General features: G+C 40.9%; 1 protein-coding gene across 1 annotated transcript in view; it reads left to right on the top strand.

The window, feature by feature from the left end:
* The window catches only part of LOC120021620 (solute carrier family 46 member 3-like), a 48,786-nt gene continuing 25,208 nt past the window's right edge, over positions 1–23,578 (top strand). Inside the window, exons 1-2 of the mRNA XM_038965427.1 lie at positions 1–144; positions 4,281–4,493. Of these exons, the coding sequence (XP_038821355.1) occupies positions 4,311–4,493 (183 nt within the window). The 5' untranslated portion in view covers positions 1–144; positions 4,281–4,310. The remainder of the gene's footprint in view (positions 145–4,280; positions 4,494–23,578) is intronic.

Raw genomic sequence — 23,578 nt, 5'->3', positions numbered from 1 at the left:
ACTAGTGACGACCGTGGATCGGGAAGTATAGCGCCATAAACACCGTACAGATGTCAGTAGGAATGGTCTAAACACCCAAGAGCGAACTGGTATTTTTTGTGAGTTTGTAGATAATCACTCTTCACCAAATGACGAACTGAAAAGGTGAGACATGGTTTCTCTTTTAGAACACTGATGTTATGCATTTTCATTGTCCTTTAAACGTGATCAGTCAGTCAAAGGTATTGTCTGTTCTTTCAGATAATACAGACACATCATCATCATGTACATTTAAAGTAGTGTCTGGGCAGGAGAAATTCATCGTCTCCTCTACCCAGATACTGGTTCACATGTAACTGAACTAGCTATAGGTCAGACAGGGAAGATTTGTTTGACAAATGTGTTGTTGTTATTTTTTTTATTTTTTTTTACATTGTTTACAATAAGTCAGTGTTTTTATTTTATACTTGTTGGCAAGAATGCTCTACTTATTTTGGATGATATTCCAATCTCTAAACATATCCCAATGTATTAATTAAGACCGTAGCGTAAAATATGCTCGGAACTTATTGGCACAGGCGTTCTCTTCATTGCATGTACAGTGTATATACAGGCTGGGTCTACCCATATAAATCCTCCTCGATAGCAAGCCGTCACCTCATTAGGCTGGGTATGACTTCTTGAAGAGGAGTGAGTGTAGGTTTCTACATATCACAGCTGGTGTGACTTGACATTCTTTGTCTGTCCCATTCTCCTGTCCCACTGCATGGTTCTTCTTCATAGGGAACATCTAGCCAAGTGAGTAAGAAGAGTGTATTAAAACGATGCTGTTGTTTGAAGAGACAATGATGAAAACAACAGAATAAATACACGTGTGATCTTCTGACGCGCTTGTTTAAGAATGCTTGTTTTAGAATGCTTGTTTTAGAATGCTTGTTTTGGAACGCTTGTTTAAGAATGCTTGTTTAAGAATGCTTGTTTTAAGAATGCTTGTTTTAAGAATGCTTGTTTTAGAATGCTTGTTTTGGAACGCTTGTTTAAGAATGCTTGTTTAAGAATGCTTGTTTTAGAACGCTTGTTTTAGAACGCTTGTTTTAGAACGCTTGTTTTAGAATTCTTGTTTTAGAACGCTTGTTTTAGAACGCTTGTTGCTTGTTTTAGAATGCTTGTTTTAGAACACTTGTTTTAGAATGCTTGTTTTAGAATCCGTCTCCAGGTTGCCCCTGTATTAAAACCCCAATACATCAAAAATGTAAAGTGTTTTTAAAGGCCCAGTGCAGTCAAAAACATGATTTTGCTGTGTTTTAAATATATTCCCACTGTGTTCTATATATGTTTCCACACTATGAGGTTGGAATAATACTGTGAAAGTGATGATAATGCCCTTTTAGTGTAACAGCTGTTTGAAAAGACTTCCTGACATTTCAGCCTATGAATGTATGTATGTATGTATGTATGTATGTATGTATGTATGTATGTATGTATGTATGTATGTATGTATGTATGTGTGTATGTATATTTGTTTGTTTTGTTTGTTAATGAAGGTGGTAGATCAGCTTTAATACTGCAGATATATTGTAGCTTCCATCAATGTAATTGTCTTTATCATTTCCACTCCCCCATTATATATTTTTTTGTAAATATATATATATTTATATACACTACCGTTCAAAAGTTTGGGGTCACTTAGAAATGTCCTTGTTTTTTAAAGAAAAGCACATTGTTTGGTCCATTAAAATAACATCAAATTGATCAGAAATACAGTTTAGACATTGTTAATGTTGTAAATGACTATTTTAGCTGGAAACGGCTGATTTTTAATGGAATATCTGCATAGGCGTGCAGAGGCCCATTATCAGCAACCATCACTTGGTGTTCCAATGGCACATTGTGTTAGCTAATCCAAGTTTATAATTTTAAAAGGCTAATTGATCATTAGAAAACCCTTTTGCAATTATGTTATCACAGCTGAAAACTGTTGTGCTGATTAAAGAAACAATAAAACTGGCCTTCTTTAGACTAGTTGAGTATCTGGAGCATCAGCATTTATGGGTTCGATTACAGGCTTAAAATGGCCAGAAACAAATAACTTTCTTCTGAAACTTGTCAGGCTATTCTTCTTCTGAGAAATAAAGGCTATTCCATGCGAGAAATTGCCAAGAAACTGAAGATCTCGCACAACTCTGTGTACTACCCCCTTCACAGAACAGCACAAACTGATTAGAAAGAGGAGTGGGAGGCCCCGGTGCACAACTGAGCAAGAAACAGACGCCTCACAAGTCCTCAACTGGCAGCTTCATTAAATAGTACCCGCAAAACACCAGTCTCAATGTCAACAGTGAAGAGGCGACTCCGGGATGCCGGCCTTCTAGGCAATATATAATATTTTCCTTTATTATTGTACCCTAACTCCTCCCCTAATTGGAGTAAACTATTGGACAACGACACTTCTACTTCCAACTTATACATACTAAATACTTTTTACGGACAAAATCTATTTTACAATAGTTATATTTTATTTGTTTTTACTCCCATCCTTCAGCTACCAGCATCAACCCCTCCCATCTTTCTCTGAATCCCATCCAGTTTTGATTTCTATTTGCCATATATTTTTTAACTGTGCTGTTTCACAAAAGTTCTGAACCTATATACATTTTATAGACACAGTATATTTTACAAGAATTATCTTGTTGTTTTTAATCCCGCCTTTCATCTATCTCTTAACACCATTTATTTTTGCCATATATTTTTCAACTGTCATGTTTCACGAAAGTTTTGAACTTTTCAATTCTCATAGTTTCTACAGATTGTAAATTAAAGATAATTATTTTTACTAAAAGTATTATTATATTATTATTCAGCATGTTTTAGTGGGATGGAGTTTTGGCTCGCTTTGATGACATCACCAAGCGGTAAATTAGTTAATAGGCCAATAAGAAAGAGTTCCAAACCTCTCTGCCAATAACAGCTAGTTATTCAGTTTCCCCCTCCCCAGTCAGACCACTCTGACAGACCTAGCAAAATTTTGGAGAAATTACTCTTGCAATTTTCAAATTTATTTTTGGACAATTTTAATTGAAAGGTAATTAATAAGGCAAGTAAGGTACTTACCCAGAAATAATTTGATATTGAGATAACAAAACCGACTGCATTGGACCTTTTTAAATAATACTTTTAGGTGCTCTCCTCTGGTGATCCAATGTAGGCCTACATCTTGTTGTATTACCCAAATAAATAACATAAATTCAATACCTTGTTTCCCAGGGATCTGTGTGTCCACTCCCACCTGAGGGTTATACCTGGTGGCTTAGAGTATCTATTTACACTGAGTGGACAAAACATTAAGAACACCTGCTCTTTCCATGACATAGACTGACCAGGTGAATCCAGGTAAAAGCTATGATCCCTTATTGATGTCACTTGTTAAATCCACTTCAAACCAGTGTAAATGAAGGGGAGGAGACAGGTTAAAGAAGGATTTTTAAGCCTTGAGACAATTGAGACATGGATTGTGTATGTGTGCCATTCAGAGTGTGAATGGGCAAGACAAAAGATTGAAGTGCCTTTGAGCAGGGTATGGTAGTAGTATGGTAGTAGGTGCCAGGCGCACCGGTTTGTGTCAAGAACTGCAACGCTGTTGAGGTTTTCCACACTCAGCAGTTTCCTGCGTGTATCAAGAATGGTCCACCACCCGAATGACATCCAGCCAACTTGACACAACTGTGGGAAGCATTGGAGTCAACATGGACCAGCATCTCTGTGGAACGCTTTCTTTTTAGAGTTCATGCCCCGACGAATTGAATCTGTTCTGAAGGCAAAAGTGCAACTCAATATTAGTTTGTGTCTCCTTAATGTTTTGTACACTCAGTGTATGTTGTTGTTTTAAGTAACAAATAATGAAAGCAACAGGATAAATATGTAGGGTAAACGTACCCAGCAACTCCCGAGTGACACAGCTGTCTAAGGCACTGCATCTCCGTGTAAGAGCAGTCGATGGTTCTCCTCAGGGGGGAGTGGACACACAGATCCTGCTGCTCTTACACGGAGATGCACTGCAGTCCCTGGTTCGAATCCAGACTGCATCACATCCGACCGTGATTGGGAGTCCCATAGGGCGGCGCACATTTGGCCCAGCGTTGTCCGGTGTAGGCCGTCATTGTAAATAAGAATTTGTTCTTAACTGACTTGCCTAGTTAAATAATGGTTAAATAAAAACAATAAATTAACCCTGCGTTCTCTTCTTAGTGTCTAGGATCTGTTCTGTTGCCAGGTTGGTATTCATCTCCTACCTTGTCTTCCAGGGGTCTGTTTGTCAACTCCCACTGAGAAGAATGAAGGGGTTATTCCTGGTAGAGCCACTGGTAGCCTTCTATTCCTTCGCCAGTTTCCTGGTCTACCCCTTGGTACAACAGTATGTGTACAGGAGACTATGGCAGGAGCTGACCAACACCACCTACCCTGTCTCTGACAACACCTCACGCTGCGATCCTTCCAACACCAGCAGCCACCATGAGGTTAGTGTTACTGTAGAAACCTAACCAACACCACCTATCCTGTCTCTGACAACAACCAACAGGTTAGTTACTATAGAAACCTAACCAACACCACCGACCCTGTCTCTGACAACAACCAACAGGTTAGTTACTATAGAAACCTAACCAACACAACCTACCCTGTCTCTGACAACAACCAACAGGTTAGTTACTGTAGAAACCTAACCAACACAACCTACCCTGTCTCTGACAACAACCAACAGGTTAGTTACTATAGAAACCTAACCAACACAACCTACCCTGTCTCTGACAACAACCAACAGGTTAGTTACTATAGAAACCTAACCAACACCACCTACCCTGTCTCTGACAACAACCAACAGGTTAGTTACTATAGAAACCTAACCAACACCACCTACCCTGTCTCTGACAACAACCAACAGGTTAGTTACTATAGAAACCTAACCAACACCACCTACCCTGTCTCTGACAACAACCAACAGGTTAGTTACTATAGAAACCTAACCAACACAACCTACCCTGTCTCTGACAACAACCAACAGGTTAGTTACTATAGAAACCTAACCAACACCACCTACCCTGTCTCTGACAACAACCAACAGGTTAGTTACTATAGAAACCTAACCAACACCACCTACCCTGTCTCTGACAACAACCAACAGGTTAGTTACTATAGAAACCTAACCAACACCACCTACCCTGTCTCTGACAACAACCAACAGGTTAGTTACTATAGAAACCTATCCAACACAACCTACCCTGTCTCTGACAACAACCAACAGGTTAGTTACTATAGAAACCTAACCAACACAACCTACCCTGTCTCTGACAACAACCAACAGGTTAGTTACTATAGAAACCTAACCAACACAACCTACCCTGTCTCTGACAACAACCAACAGGTTAGTTACTATAGAAACCTAACCAACACCACCTACCCTGTCTGACAACAACCAACAGGTTAGTTACTATAGAAACCTAACCAACACAACCTACCCTGTCTCTGACAACAACCAACAGGTTAGTTACTATAGAAACCTAACCAACACAACCTACCCTGTCTCTGACAACAACCAACAGGTTAGTTACTATAGAAACCTAACCAACACAACCTACCCTGTCTCTGACAACAACCAACAGGTTAGTTACTATAGAAACCTAACCAACACAACCTACCCTGTCTCTGACAACAACCAACAGGTTAGTTACTATAGAAACCTAACCAACACAACCTACCCTGTCTCTGACAACAACCAACAGGTTAGTTACTATAGAAACCTAACTAACACCACCTACCCTGTCTCTGACAACAACCAACAGGTTAGTTACTATAGAAACCTAACCAACACCACCTACCCTGTCTCTGACAACAACCAACAGGTTAGTTACTATAGAAACCTAACCAACACCACCTACCCTGTCTCTGACAACAACCAACAGGTTAGTTACTATAGAAACCTAACCAACACCACCTACCCTGTCTCTGACAACAACCAACAGGTTAGTTACTATAGAAACCTAACCAACACCACCTACCCTGTCTCTGACAACAACCAACAGGTTAGTTACTATAGAAACCTAACCAACACCACCTACCCTGTCTCTGACAACAACCAACAGGTTAGTTACTATAGAAACCTAACCAACACCACCTACCCTGTCTCTGACAACAACCAACAGGTTAGTTACTATAGAAACCTAACCAACACCACCTACCCTGTCTCTGACAACAACCAACAGGTTAGTTACTATAGAAACCTAACCAACACCACCTACCCTGTCTCTGACAACAACCAACAGGTTAGTTACTATAGAAACCTAACCAACACCACCTACCCTGTCTCTGACAACAACCAACAGGTTAGTTACTATAGAAACCTAACCAACACAACCTACCCTGTCTCTGACAACAACCAACAGGTTAGTTACTATAGAAACCTATCCAACACAACCTACCCTGTCTCTGACAACAACCAACAGGTTAGTTACTATAGAAACCTAACCAACACCACCTACCCTGTCTGACAACAACCAACAGGTTAGTTACTATAGAAACCTAACCAACGCAACCTACCCTGTCTCTGACAACAACCAACAGGTTAGTTACTATAGAAACCTAACCAACACAACCTACCCTGTCTCTGACAACAACCAACAGGTTAGTTACTATAGAAACCTAACCAACACAACCTACCCTGTCTCTGACAACAACCAACAGGTTAGTTACTATAGAAACCTAACCAACACAACCTACCCTGTCTCTGACAACAACCAACAGGTTAGTTACTATAGAAACCTAACCAACACAACCTACCCTGTCTCTGACAACAACCAACAGGTTAGTTACTATAGAAACCTAACCAACACCACCTACCCTGTCTCTGACAACAACCAACAGGTTAGTTACTATAGAAACCTAACCAACACCACCTACCCTGTCTCTGACAACAACCAACAGGTTAGTTACTATAGAAACCTAACCAACACCACCTACCCTGTCTCTGACAACAACCAACAGGTTAGTTACTATAGAAACCTAACCAACACCACCTACCCTGTCTCTGACAACAACCAACAGGTTAGTTACTATAGAAACCTAACCAACACCACCTACCCTGTCTCTGACAACAACCAACAGGTTAGTTACTATAGAAACCTAACCAACACCACCTACCCTGTCTCTGACAACAACCAACAGGTTAGTTACTATAGAAACCTAACCAACACCACCTACCCTGTCTCTGACAACAACCAACAGGTTAGTTACTATAGAAACCTAACCAACACCACCTACCCTGTCTCTGACAACAACCAACAGGTTAGTTACTATAGAAACCTAACCAACACCACCTACCCTGTCTCTGACAACAACCAACAGGTTAGTTACTATAGAAACCTAACCAACACCACCTACCCTGTCTCTGACAACAACCAACAGGTTAGTTACTATAGAAACCTATCCAACACAACCTACCCTGTCTCTGACAACAACCAACAGGTTAGTTACTATAGAAACCTAACCAACACAACCTACCCTGTCTCTGACAACAACCAACAGGTTAGTTACTATAGAAACCTAACCAACACAACCTACCCTGTCTCTGACAACAACCAACAGGTTAGTTACTATAGAAACCTAACCAACACCACCTACCCTGTCTGACAACAACCAACAGGTTAGTTACTATAGAAACCTAACCAACACAACCTACCCTGTCTCTGACAACAACCAACAGGTTAGTTACTATAGAAACCTAACCAACACAACCTACCCTGTCTCTGACAACAACCAACAGGTTAGTTACTATAGAAACCTAACCAATACAACCTACCCTGTCTCTGACAACAACCAACAGGTTAGTTACTATAGAAACCTAACCAACACAACCTACCCTGTCTCTGACAACAACCAACAGGTTAGTTACTATAGAAACCTAACTAACACCACCTACCCTGTCTCTGACAACAACCAACAGGTTAGTTACTATAGAAACCTAACCAACACCACCTACCCTGTCTCTGACAACAACCAACAGGTTAGTTACTATAGAAACCTAACCAACACAACCTACCCTGTCTCTGACAACAACCAACAGGTTAGTTACTGTAGAAACCTAACCAACACAACCTACCCTGTCTCTGACAACAACCAACAGGTTAGTTACTATAGAAACCTAACCAACACCACCTACCCTGTCTCTGACAACAACCAACAGGTTAGTTACTATAGAAACCTAACCAACACAACCTACCCTGTCTCTGACAACAACCAACAGGTTAGTTACTATAGAAACCTATCCAACACAACCTACCCTGTCTCTGACAACAACCAACAGGTTAGTTACTATAGAAACCTAACCAACACCACCTACCCTGTCTGACAACAACCAACAGGTTAGTTACTATAGAAACCTAACCAACGCAACCTACCCTGTCTCTGACAACAACCAACAGGTTAGTTACTATAGAAACCTAACCAACGCAACCTACCCTGTCTCTGACAACAACCAACAGGTTAGTTACTATAGAAACCTAACCAACACAACCTACCCTGTCTCTGACAACAACCAACAGGTTAGTTACTATAGAAACCTAACCAACACAACCTACCCTGTCTCTGACAACAACCAACAGGTTAGTTACTATAGAAACCTAACCAACACCACCTACCCTGTCTCTGACAACAACCAACAGGTTAGTTACTATAGAAACCTAACCAACACCACCTACCCTGTCTCTGACAACAACCAACAGGTTAGTTACTATAGAAACCTAACCAACACCACCTACCCTGTCTCTGACAACAACCAACAGGTTAGTTACTATAGAAACCTAACCAACACCACCTATCCTGTCTCTGACAACAACCAACAGGTTAGTTACTATAGAAACCTAACCAACACCACCTACCCTGTCTCTGACAACAACCAACAGGTTAGTTACTATAGAAACCTAACCAACACCACCTACCCTGTCTCTGACAACAACCAACAGGTTAGTTACTATAGAAACCTAACCAACACCACCTACCCTGTCTCTGACAACAACCAACAGGTTAGTTACTATAGAAACCTATCCAACACAACATACCCTGTCTCTGACAACAACCAACAGGTTAGTTACTATAGAAACCTAACCAACACAACCTACCCTGTCTCTGACAACAACCAACAGGTTAGTTACTATAGAAACCTAACCAACACAACCTACCCTGTCTCTGACAACAACCAACAGGTTAGTTACTATAGAAACCTAACCAACACAACCTACCCTGTCTCTGACAACAACCAACAGGTTAGTTACTATAGAAACCTAACCAACACCACCTACCCTGTCTGACAACAACCAACAGGTTAGTTACTATAGAAACCTAACCAACACAACCTACCCTGTCTCTGACAACAACCAACAGGTTAGTTACTATAGAAACCTAACCAACACAACCTACCCTGTCTCTGACAACAACCAACAGGTTAGTTACTATAGAAACCTAACCAACACAACCTACCCTGTCTCTGACAACAACCAACAGGTTAGTTACTATAGAAACCTAACCAACACAACCTACCCTGTCTCTGACAACAACCAACAGGTTAGTTACTATAGAAACCTAACCAACACCACCTACCCTGTCTCTGACAACAACCAACAGGTTAGTTACTATAGAAACCTAACCAACACCACCTACCCTGTCTCTGACAACAACCAACAGGTTAGTTACTATAGAAACCTAACCAACACCACCTACCCTGTCTCTGACAACAACCAACAGGTTAGTTACAGTAGAAACCTAACCAACACCACCTACCCTGTCTCTGACAACAACCAACAGGTTAGTTACTATAGAAACCTAACCAACACCACCTACCCTGTCTCTGACAACAACCAACAGGTTAGTTACTATAGAAACCTAACCAACACAACCTACCCTGTCTCTGACAACAACCAACAGGTTAGTTACTATAGAAACCTAACCAACACCACCTACCCTGTCTCTGACAACAACCAACAGGTTAGTTACTATAGAAACCTAACCAACACCACCTACCCTGTCTCTGACAACAACCAACAGGTTAGTTACTATAGAAACCTAACCAACACCACCTACCCTGTCTCTGACAACAACCAACAGGTTAGTTACTATAGAAACCTAACCAACACCACCTACCCTGTCTCTGACAACAACCAACAGGTTAGTTACTATAGAAACCTAACCAACACCACCTACCCTGTCTCTGACAACAACCAACAGGTTAGTTACTATAGAAACCTAACCAACACCACCTACCCTGTCTCTGACAACAACCAACAGGTTAGTTACTATAGAAACCTAACCAACACCACCTACCCTGTCTCTGACAACAACCAACAGGTTAGTTACTATAGAAACCTATCCAACACAACCTACCCTGTCTCTGACAACAACCAACAGGTTAGTTACTATAGAAACCTAACCAACACAACCTACCCTGTCTCTGACAACAACCAACAGGTTAGTTACTATAGAAACCTAACCAACACAACCTACCCTGTCTCTGACAACAACCAACAGGTTAGTTACTATAGAAACCTAACCAACACCACCTACCCTGTCTGACAACAACCAACAGGTTAGTTACTATAGAAACCTAACCAACACCACCTACCCTGTCTGACAACAACCAACAGGTTAGTTACTATAGAAACCTAACCAACACAACCTACCCTGTCTCTGACAACAACCAACAGGTTAGTTACTATAGAAACCTAACCAATACAACCTACCCTGTCTCTGACAACAACCAACAGGTTAGTTACTATAGAAACCTAACCAACACAACCTACCCTGTCTCTGACAACAACCAACAGGTTAGTTACTATAGAAACCTAACTAACACCACCTACCCTGTCTCTGACAACAACCAACAGGTTAGTTACTATAGAAACCTAACCAACACCACCTACCCTGTCTCTGACAACAACCAACAGGTTAGTTACTATAGAAACCTAACCAACACAACCTACCCTGTCTCTGACAACAACCAACAGGTTAGTTACTGTAGAAACCTAACCAACACAACCTACCCTGTCTCTGACAACAACCAACAGGTTAGTTACTATAGAAACCTAACCAACACCACCTACCCTGTCTCTGACAACAACCAACAGGTTAGTTACTATAGAAACCTAACCAACACAACCTACCCTGTCTCTGACAACAACCAACAGGTTAGTTACTATAGAAACCTATCCAACACAACCTACCCTGTCTCTGACAACAACCAACAGGTTAGTTACTATAGAAACCTAACCAACACCACCTACCCTGTCTGACAACAACCAACAGGTTAGTTACTATAGAAACCTAACCAACGCAACCTACCCTGTCTCTGACAACAACCAACAGGTTAGTTACTATAGAAACCTAACCAACGCAACCTACCCTGTCTCTGACAACAACCAACAGGTTAGTTACTATAGAAACCTAACCAACACAACCTACCCTGTCTCTGACAACAACCAACAGGTTAGTTACTATAGAAACCTAACCAACACAACCTACCCTGTCTCTGACAACAACCAACAGGTTAGTTACTATAGAAACCTAACCAACACCACCTACCCTGTCTCTGACAACAACCAACAGGTTAGTTACTATAGAAACCTAACCAACACCACCTACCCTGTCTCTGACAACAACCAACAGGTTAGTTACTATAGAAACCTAACCAACACCACCTACCCTGTCTCTGACAACAACCAACAGGTTAGTTACTATAGAAACCTAACCAACACCACCTATCCTGTCTCTGACAACAACCAACATGTTAGTTACTATAGAAACCTAACCAACACCACCTACCCTGTCTCTGACAACAACCAACAGGTTAGTTACTATAGAAACCTAACCAACACCACCTACCCTGTCTCTGACAACAACCAACAGGTTAGTTACTATAGAAAGCTAACCAACACCACCTACCCTGTCTCTGACAACAACCAACAGGTTAGTTACTATAGAAACCTAACCAACACCACCTACCCTGTCTCTGACAACAACCAACAGGTTAGTTACTATAGAAACCTAACCAACACCACCTACCCTGTCTCTGACAACAACCAACAGGTTAGTTACTATAGAAACCTATCCAACACAACATACCCTGTCTCTGACAACAACCAACAGGTTAGTTACTATAGAAACCTAACCAACACAACCTACCCTGTCTCTGACAACAACCAACAGGTTAGTTACTATAGAAACCTAACCAACACAACCTACCCTGTCTCTGACAACAACCAACAGGTTAGTTACTATAGAAACCTAACCAACACAACCTACCCTGTCTCTGACAACAACCAACAGGTTAGTTACTATAGAAACCTAACCAACACCACCTACCCTGTCTGACAACAACCAACAGGTTAGTTACTATAGAAACCTAACCAACACAACCTACCCTGTCTCTGACAACAACCAACAGGTTAGTTACTATAGAAACCTAACCAACACAACCTACCCTGTCTCTGACAACAACCAACAGGTTAGTTACTATAGAAACCTAACCAACACAACCTACCCTGTCTCTGACAACAACCAACAGGTTAGTTACTATAGAAACCTAACCAACACAACCTACCCTGTCTCTGACAACAACCAACAGGTTAGTTACTATAGAAACCTAACCAACACCACCTACCCTGTCTCTGACAACAACCAACAGGTTAGTTACTATAGAAACCTAACCAACACCACCTACCCTGTCTCTGACAACAACCAACAGGTTAGTTACTATAGAAACCTAACCAACACCACCTACCCTGTCTCTGACAACAACCAACAGGTTAGTTACAGTAGAAACCTAACCAACACCACCTACCCTGTCTCTGACAACAACCAACAGGTTAGTTACTATAGAAACCTAACCAACACCACCTACCCTGTCTCTGACAACAACCAACAGGTTAGTTACTATAGAAACCTAACCAACACAACCTACCCTGTCTCTGACAACAACCAACAGGTTAGTTACTATAGAAACCTAACCAACACCACCTACCCTGTCTCTGACAACAACCAACAGGTTAGTTACTATAGAAACCTAACCAACACCACCTACCCTGTCTCTGACAACAACCAACAGGTTAGTTACTATAGAAACCTAACCAACACCACCTACCCTGTCTCTGACAACAACCAACAGGTTAGTTACTATAGAAACCTAACCAACACCACCTACCCTGTCTCTGACAACAACCAACAGGTTAGTTACTATAGAAACCTAACCAACACCACCTACCCTGTCTCTGACAACAACCAACAGGTTAGTTACTATAGAAACCTAACCAACACCACCTACCCTGTCTCTGACAACAACCAACAGGTTAGTTACTATAGAAACCTAACCAACACAACTTACCCTGTCTCTGACAACAACCAACAGGTTAGTTACTGTAGAAACCTAACCAACACAACCTACCCTGTCTCTGACAACAACCAACAGGTTAGTTACTATAGAAACCTAACCAACACAACCTACCCTGTCTCTGACAACAACCAACAGGTTAGTTACTGTAGAAACCTAACCAACACAACCTACCCTGTCTCTGACAACAACCAACAGGTTAGTTACTATAGAAACCTAACCAACACCACCTACCCTGTCTCTGACAACAACCAACAGGTTAGTTACTATAGAAACCTAACCAACACAACCTACCCTGTCTCTGACAACAACCAACAGGTTAGTTACTATAGAAACCTAACCAACACAACCTACCCTGTCTGACAACAACCAACAGGTTAGTTACTATAGAAACCTAACCAACACAACCTACCCTGTCTCTGACAACAACCAACAGGTTAGTTACTATAGAAACCTAACCAACACAACCTACCCTGTCTCTGACAACAACCAACAGGTTAGTTACTATAGAAACCTAACCAACACAACCTACCCTGTCTGACAACAACCAACAGGTTAGTTACTATAGAAACCTAACCAACACCACCTACCCTGTCTCTGACAACAACCAACAGGTTAGTTACTATAGAAACCTAACCAACACAACCCACCCTGTCTCTGACAACAACCAACAGGTTAGTTACTATAGAAACCTAACCAACACCACCTACCCTGTCTCTGACAACAACCAACAGGTTAGTTACTATAGAAACCTAACCAACACCACCTACCCTGTCTGACAACAACCAACAGGTTAGTTACTGTAGAAACCTAACCAACACCACCTACCCTGTCTCTGACAACAACCAACAGGTTAGTTACTATAGAAACCTAACCAACACAACCTACCCTGTCTGACAACAACCAACAGGTTAGTTACTATAGAAACCTAACCAACACAACCTACCCTGTCTCTGACAACAACCAACAGGTTAGTTACTATAGAAACCTATCCAACACAACCTACCCTGTCTCTGACAACAACCAACAGGTTAGTTACTATAGAAACCTAACCAACACAACCTACCCTGTCTCTGACAACAACCAACAGGTTAGTTACTATAGAAACCTAACCAACACAACCTACCCTGTCTGACAACAACCAACAGGTTAGTTACTGTAGAAACCTAACCAACACAACCTACCCTGTCTCTGACAACAACCAACAGGTTAGTTACTGTAGAAACCTAACCAACACCACCTATCCTGTCTCTGACAACAACCAACAGGTTAGTTACTGTAGAAACCTAACCAACACCACCTACCCTGTCTCTGACAACAACCAACAGGTTAGTTACTATAGAAACCTATCCAACACCACCTACCCTGTCTCTGACAACAACCAACAGGTTAGTTACTATAGAAACCTAACCAACACCACCTACCCTGTCTCTGACAACAACCAACAGGTTAGTTACTATAGAAACCTAACCAACACCACCTACCCTGTCTGACAACAACCAACAGGTTAGTTACTATAGAAACCTAACCAACACCACCTACCCTGTCTCTGACAACAACCAACAGGTTAGTTACTGTAGAAACCTATCCAACACCACCTACCCTGTCTCTGACAACAACCAACAGGTTAGTTACTATAGAAACCTAACCAACACAACCTACCCTGTCTCTGACAACAACCAACAGGTTAGTTACTATAGAAACCTAACCAACACAACCTACCCTGTCTGACAACAACCAACAGGTTAGTTACTGTAGAAACCTAACCAACACAACCTACCCTGTCTGACAACAACCAACAGGTTAGTTACTATAGAAACCTATCCAACACCACCTACCCTGTCTCTGACAACAACCAACAGGTTAGTTACTATAGAAACCTATCCAACACCACCTACCCTGTCTCTGACAACAACCAACAGGTTAGTTACTATAGAAACCTAACCAACACCACCTACCCTGTCTCTGACAACAACCAACAGGTTAGTTACTATAGAAACCTATCCAACACCACCTACCCTGTCTCTGACAACAACCAACAGGTTAGTTACTATAGAACTTGTTACTCAAAAATAATTATAATTTAGTAGAATAACGACAACGTTGCAATGCAAATGTCATGTGTAAAATAGTTAATGTCGTTTTGGAGGTAAACCTCCCTCCCTGCACTGCTTTGTAAAACCTTTTGCTTAGTTGTTTCAGTGGGTAGGCCCTCATCTGCTTTGTAATCCAAGTATTCCCATAGTTTGCTTCTGCAGCCAGTTCTGTCAATAAGTTGGGAGTGTGGAGGTAGGATGTTTTTCTCTCCCGAAGAAACCATGCTGTCAGCATTTCCTCTCCTCTTGCTTGCTTAAAAGTGACTCGCGCTCTTTCAACTGTCTTGGGAAAGCGCAGCCGGACAGCCCTTGAGAAGATTCAGACAAATTACTAGACAAACTCGATCCTCTTAATCATTTATGTATATAGAGCCCCACGGTGGAGTTGTCATAATACCCATAAAACCTAGCGGTCAAACAGGGAAATGGTTCCAATAGTTTTTCCACCGTTTGTTTTTTTCCCTTAAGGGATTTTAGAAACATAAGTATATGAACACTGCTCGTCGAACATCTCATTCCCAAATAATGGGCATTAATATGGAGTTGCTCCCTCCCCTTTGCTGCTTTAACAGCCTCCACTGTTCTGGGAAGGCTTTCCACTAGATGTTGGAACATTGCTGTGTGAACTTGCTTCCATTCAGCCACAAGAGCATTAGTGAGGTCGGGCACTGATGTTGGGCGATTAGGCCTGGCTCGCAGTCGGCGTTCCAATTCATCCCAAAGGTGTTCGATGGGGTTGAGGTCAGGGCTCTGTGCAGGCCAGTCAAGTTCTTCCACACCGATCTCGACAAACCATTTCTGTATGGGACCTCGATTTGTGTACGGGGGCATTGAAACAGGAAAGGGCCTTCCGCAAACTGTTGCCACAATGTTGGAAGCACAGAATCGTCTAGAATGTCATTGTATGCTGTAGCGTTAAGTTTTCCCTTCTCTGGAACTAAGGGGCCCGAACCATGAAAAAAAGCCCCAGATCATTATTCCTCCTCCACCAAACTTTACAGTTGGCACTATGCATTGGGGCAGGTAGCGTTCTCATGGCATCCGTCAAACCCAGATTAGTCCGTCTGACTGCCAGATGGTGAAGCGTGATTCATCACTCCAGAGAACGCGTTTCAACTGCTCCAGAGTCCAATGGCAGCAAGCTTTACACCACTCCAGCCGACATTTCACAGAGATACGCTTGTTTTTCTGAGAAATCTTTGGAAAAATAACAGGAATTTCGATTTTTAATATTGAAAAGCCTACACTAAAATATAAAAATACCACACGTCTCAAAATCGATTATTTTTCTTACCTCTATATTGTTTTAATGTCCTCCGGATTCAAGAAGACAAGATGACGAGTTCAACAGTGAGCTGCCAGTTTGCGTCAGCTGGATGCTGTGAGAGAATTAAGGCGAATGTTATTTCCCAGATTTGTACCACTTTCTCTGATTTGGTTTAGTCACCCTAATCTTGGCCATCCTACAAGGGTAAAAACTTTAATAACTTTTAAATAGATTATGATAGAGACATGAGGTTTGGACCGTTTTGTTAGAGTATCCATACAATTAACATATTATTGTTCAAAATAGGCATTTTCAATTTTTATAATTGAGATATACTAATCCCACAGTATCAAATAACATTTCTTTATAAAGTCCTTTTTACATCAGCAGATATCACACAGTGTTAAACAGAAATGTATGAGATAAGGAAAACCAGCTACCTAAATGCTTGGCCTGTAGTCGTACTAACCTAGTTAAGGTTAAATCAAATAAATAAATAGTAGTACTAACCTAGTTAAATAAAGGTTAAATAAAATGAATAAATAGTAGTACTAACCTAGTTAAATAAAGGTTAAATAAAATAAATAAATAGTAGTACTAACCTAGTTAAATAAATAAATAGTAGTACTAACCTAGTTAAATAAAGGTTAAATAAAATAAATAAATAGTAGTACTAACCTGGTTAAATAAATAAATAGTAGTACTAACCTAGTTAAATAAAGGTTAAATAAAATAAATAAATAGTAGTACTAACCTGGTTAAATAAATAAATAGTAGTACTAACCTGGTTAAATAAATAAATAGTAGTACTAACCTGGTTAAATAAATAAATAGTAGTACTAACCTGGTTAAATAAATAAATAGTAGTACTAACCTGGTTAAATCAAATAAATAAATAGTAGTACTAACCTAGTTAAATAAAGGTTAAATCAAATAAATAAATAGTAGTACTAACCTAGTTAAATCAATACAGGAAGTACCAGGTAATAATATACAGGAAGTACCAGGTAATAACTTGGCTATATACACGGGATACCAGTACTGAGTCAATGATAACTATATACAGAAAGTACCAGGTAATAACTTGGCTATATACACGGGGTACCAGTACTGAGTCAATGATAACTATATACAGAAAGTACCAGGTAATAACTTGGCTATATACACGGGGTACCAGTACTGAGTCAATGATAACTATATACAGAAAGTACCAGGTAATAACTTGGCTGTATACACAGGGTACCAGTACTGAGTCAATGATAACTAGGTTATATACAGGAAGTACCAGGTAATAACTTGGCTATATACACGGGGTACCAGTACTGAGTCAATGATAACTATATACAGGAAGTACCAGGTAATAACTTGGCTATATACACGGGGTACCAGTACTGAGTCAATGATAACTATATACAGAAAGTACCAGGTAATAACTTGGCTGTATACACAGGGTACCAGTACTGAGTCAATGATAACTAGGTTATATACAGGAAGTACCAGGTAATAACTTGGCTGTATACACAGGGTACCAGTACTGAGTCAATGATAACTAGGTTATATACAGGAAGTACCAGGTAATAACTTGGCTATATACACGGGGTACCAGTACTGAGTCAATGATAACTATATACAGGAAGTACCAGGTAATAACTTGGCTATATACACGGGGTACCAGTACTGAGTCAATGATAACTATATACAGAAAGTACCAGGTAATAACTTGGCTGTATACACAGGGTACCAGTACAGAGTCAATGATAACTAGGTTATATACAGAAAGTACCAGGTAATAACTTGGCTATATACACGGGGTACCAGTACTGAGTCAATGATAACTATATACAGAAAGTACCAGGTAATAACTTGGCTATATACACGGGGTACCAGTACTGAGTCAATGATAACTATATACAGAAAGTACCAGGTAATAACTTGGCTGTATACACAGGGTACCAGTACAGAGTCAATGATAACTAGGTTATATACAGAAAGTACCAGGTAATAACTTGGCTATATACACGGGGTACCAGTACTGAGTCAATGATAACTATATACAGAAAGTACCAGGTAATAACTTGGCTATATACAGGGAGTACCAGTACCATTTTCGATGTGCAGGGGTACGAGGTAGTTGAGGTAGATATGTACATACATTATAGGTAGGGATAAAGTGACCAGGCAACAGGATTATATAATGAACAGTAGCAAAATATGTATACATTTGTGCAAAAAGGGTCAATGCAGACAGTCCGGGTAGTTATTTGGTTAACTATTCATCAGTCTTATGGGAGGGGGGGTAGAAGCTGTTCAGGGTCCTATTGGTTCCAGACTTGGTGCATCAGTACTGCTTGCCGTGCGGTAGCAGAGTGAACAGTCTATGACTGGAGTGGCTGAAGTTTTTGACAATTTTTAAGGCCTTCCTCTGACACCGCCTGGTATAGAGGTCCTGGAGTGCAGGGAGCTTGGCCCCAGTGATGTACTGGGCCGTACGCACTACCCTCTGTAGCGTCTGCGGTTCGATGCCAAGCAGTGTCCATACCAAGTGGTGATACATCTAGTCAAGATGCTCTCAATGGTGCAGCTGTAGAACCTTTTGACGATCTGCAAGCCCATGACAAATCTTTTCAGTCTCCTGAGGGGGAAAGAGCCATTGTTGTGCCCTCTTCACGACTGTGTTGGTGAATTGTAGTGGGATGTCTGGAATGATGTTGATGTGAGCCATGACCAGCCTTTCAAAGCATTTCATGGCTACAGATGTGAGTGCTACAGGGTGATCATCATTTAGACAGGTTACCTTGGCGTTCTTGGGCACAGGAACTATGTTGGTCTGCTTTAAACATGTTGTTATTACAGACAAGGTCAAGTAGAGGTCAGCGCATGCTTGGAGTACACTTCCTGGTAATCCGTCTGGCTCGTTAACCTGTTTAAAGTTCTTACTCACATTGGCTACGTAGAGCGTGATCACACAGTCGTCCGGACTAGCTGGTGCTCTCATGCATGGCTCAGTGTTGCTTGCCTCGTAGCGAGCATAGAATGCATTTAGCTCATCTGGTAGGCTCGTGTCACTGGGCAGCTCACGGCTGGGTTTCCCTTTGTAATCTGTGATAGTTTGCAAGCCGTGCCTCATCCGATAAGTGTCAGAGCCAGCTAGCAGGCTACTGTAATTATTAACATGGTTAGACTGTAAACAACTAGTAGAGGTCACGTCTCATTAGATACAGCTGGCAGATATTTGGGACGCTGACAGGGTTTCTCCAGTTGATTTGGTTGATTGGCTAAGCAGAGTCTTCATGCTATTCTGTTATAGCCTAGTCTGAAAAGACAGTCAAGTCAGTGGCCATTGAAAGACACAGAGAAAAGATGTCTGAATGACTTGTTGATCAGGGGGAAAAAGCCTTCTTGTTTTGTGTTTGAAAAGGCAAGAACCACATCTACACCTGTTGTGGTTGAGACGAGTTAAGTTTCTTTCTGCTTGAAGCCTGATTGACATAAATAACATGATGTTTCCCTGTAGAGCTGTCTACTGGCCTATAACAGAGCAGAGCATTGTCACATTTCTCCTTTTTTCTGTTCTATACTTCCTCTTTTTTCTTCATGGTTGCATCAAATCAGAAGTGAATCACTGTGGACAAAGAGAGTGTCTGGTGTTCTGTGGAATGTAGTCTGTAATTTGTCACGGTTATTTCCGGGTCAGTCAGTGTGTGTTTTCCCCCTTGGCTATTATCCATTACCTTGTGTGTTTAACCAATTGTGTTTTTATTATCTGGGGTAAACACACGGCACTCTAAAAAAAAACTATATTGCTTCAGTCACCAGTCTCTGCTCCATGATCCCTTCCCTCACCTTCATGCTGTTGTTTGTTTGTTTGTCTCTTCTCCCTCTATACCGAGCTCTTCTCCAAGTTGATGTTAATATAGTGTCTCTTCTCCCTCTATACCGAGCTCTTCTCCATGTTGATGTTAATATAGTGTCTCTTCTCCCTCTATACCGAGCTCTTCTCCATGTTGATGTTAATATAGTTTCTCTTCTCCCTCTATACTGAGCTCTTCTCCATGTTGATGTTAATATAGTTTCTCTTCTCCCTCTATACTGAGCTCTTCTCCATGTTGATGTTAATATAGTGTCTCTTCTCCCTCTATACCGAGCTCTTCTCCATGTTGATGTTAATATAGTGTCTCTTCTCCCTCTATACCGAGCTCTTCTCCATGTTGATGTTAATATAGTGTCTCTTCTCCCTCTATACTGAGCTCTTCTCCATGTTGATGTTAATATAGTTTCTCTCCTCCCTCTATACCGAGCTCTTCTCCATGTTGATGTTAATATAGTGTCTCTTCTCCCTCTATACTGAGCTCTTCTCCATGTTGATGTTAATATAGTTTCTCTCCTCCCTCTATACCGAGCTCTTCTCCATGTTGATGTTAATATAGTTTGTCTCTTCTCCCTCTATACTGAGCTCTTCTCCATGTTGATGTTAATATAGTTTCTCTTCTCCCTCTATACCGAGCTCTTCTCCATGTTGATGTTAATATAGTTTCTCTTCTCCCTCTATACCGAGCTCTTCTCCATGTTGATGTTAATATAGTGTCTCTTCTCGCTCTATACTGAGCTCTTCTCCATGTTGATGTTAATATAGTTTCTCTTCTCCCTCTATACCGAGCTCTTCTCCATGTTGCTGTTAATATAGTTTGTCTCTTCTCCCTCTATACTGAGCTCTTCTCCATGTTGATGTTAATATAGTGTCTCTTCTCCCTCTATACCGAGCTCTTCTCCATGTTGATGTTAATATAGTTTCTCTCCTCCCTCTATACCGAGCTCTTCTCCATGTTGATGTTAATATAGTGTCTCTTCTCCCTCTATACCGAGCTCTTCTCCATGTTGATGTTAATATAGTGTCTCTTCTCCCTCTATACCGAGCTCTTCTCCATGTTGATGTTAATATAGTGTCTCTTCTCCCTCTATACTGAGCTCTTCTCCATGTTGATGTTAATATAGTTTCTCTCCTCCCTCTATACCGAGCTCTTCTCCATGTTGATGTTAATATAGTGTCTCTTCTCCCTCTATACTGAGCTCTTCTCCATGTTGATGTTAATATAGTTTCTCTCCTCCCTCTATACCGAGCTCTTCTCCATGTTGATGTTAATATAGTTTGTCTCTTCTCCCTCTATACTGAGCTCTTCTCCATGTTGATGTTAATATAGTTTCTCTTCTCCCTCTATACCGAGCTCTTCTCCATGTTGATGTTAATATAGTTTCTCTTCTCCCTCTATACCGAGCTCTTCTCCATGTTGATGTTAATATAGTGTCTCTTCTCGCTCTATACTGAGCTCTTCTCCATGTTGATGTTAATATAGTTTCTCTTCTCCCTCTATACCGAGCTCTTCTCCATGTTGCTGTTAATATAGTTTGTCTCTTCTCCCTCTATACTGAGCTCTTCTCCATGTTGATGTTAATATAGTGTCTCTTCTCCCTCTATACCGAGCTCTTCTCCATGTTGATGTTAATATAGTTTCTCTCCTCCCTCTATACCGAGCTCTTCTCCATGTTGATGTTAATATAGTGTCTCTTCTCCCTCTATACCGAGCTCTTCTCCATGTTGATGTTAATATAGTGTCTCTTCTCCCTCTATACCGAGCTCTTCTCCATGTTGATGTTAATATAGTGTCTCTTCTCCCTCTATACTGAGCTCTTCTCCATGTTGATGTTAATATAGTGTCTCTTCTCCCTCTATACTGAGCTCTTCTCCATGTTGATGTTAATATAGTGTCTCTTCTCCCTCTATACTGAGCTCTTCTCCATGTTGATGTTAATATAGTGTCTCTTCTCCCTCTATACTGAGCTCTTCTCCATGTTGATGTTAATATAGTTTGTCTCTTCTCCCTCTATACTGAGCTCTTCTCCATGTTGATGTTAATATAGTTTCTATTCTCCCTCTATACCGAGCTCTTCTCCATGTTGATGTTAATATAGTTTCTCTTCTCCCTCTATACCGAGCTCTTCTCCATGTTGATGTTAATATAGTGTCTCTTCTCCCTCTATACCGAGCTCTTCTCCATGTTGCTGTTAATATAGATTGTCTCTCCTCCCTCTATACCGAGCTCTTCTCCATGTTGTTGATGTTAATATAGTGTCTCTTCTCCCTCTATACCGAGCTCTTCTCCATGTTGATGTTAATATAGTGTCTCTTCTCCCTCTATACTGAGCTCTTCTCCATGTTGATGTTAATATAGTTTGTCTCTTCTCCCTCTATACCGAGCTCTTCTCCATGTTGATGTTAATATAGTTTGTCTCTTCTCCCTCTATACCGAGCTCTTCTCCATGTTGATGTTAATATAGTGTCTCTTCTCCCTCTATACCGAGCTCTTCTCCATGTTGATGTTAATATAGTGTCTCTTCTCCCTCTATACTGAGCTCTTCTCCATGTTGATGTTAATATAGTGTCTCTTCTCCCTCTATACTGAGCTCTTCTCCATGTTGATGTTAATATAGTGTCTCTTCTCCCTCTATACTGAGCTCTTCTCCATGTTGATGTTAATATAGTGTCTCTTCTCCCTCTATACTGAGCTCTTCTCCATGTTGATGTTAATATAGTGTCTCTTCTCCCTCTATACTGAGCTCTTCTCCATGTTGATGTTAATATAGTGTCTCTTCTCCCTCTATACTGAGCTCTTCTCCATGTTGATGTTAATATAGTGTCTCTTCTCCCTCTATACTGAGCTCTTCTCCATGTTGATGTTAATATAGTGTCTCTTCTCCATCTATACCGAGCTCTTCTCCATGTTGATGTTAATATAGTTTGTCTCTTCTCCCTCTATACCG

Source organism: Salvelinus namaycush, chromosome 26, assembly GCF_016432855.1.
Source record: "Salvelinus namaycush isolate Seneca chromosome 26, SaNama_1.0, whole genome shotgun sequence".
NCBI classification, from domain to species: domain Eukaryota; kingdom Metazoa; phylum Chordata; class Actinopteri; order Salmoniformes; family Salmonidae; genus Salvelinus; species Salvelinus namaycush.
This window is presented reverse-complemented; position numbering and strand designations above follow the sequence as displayed.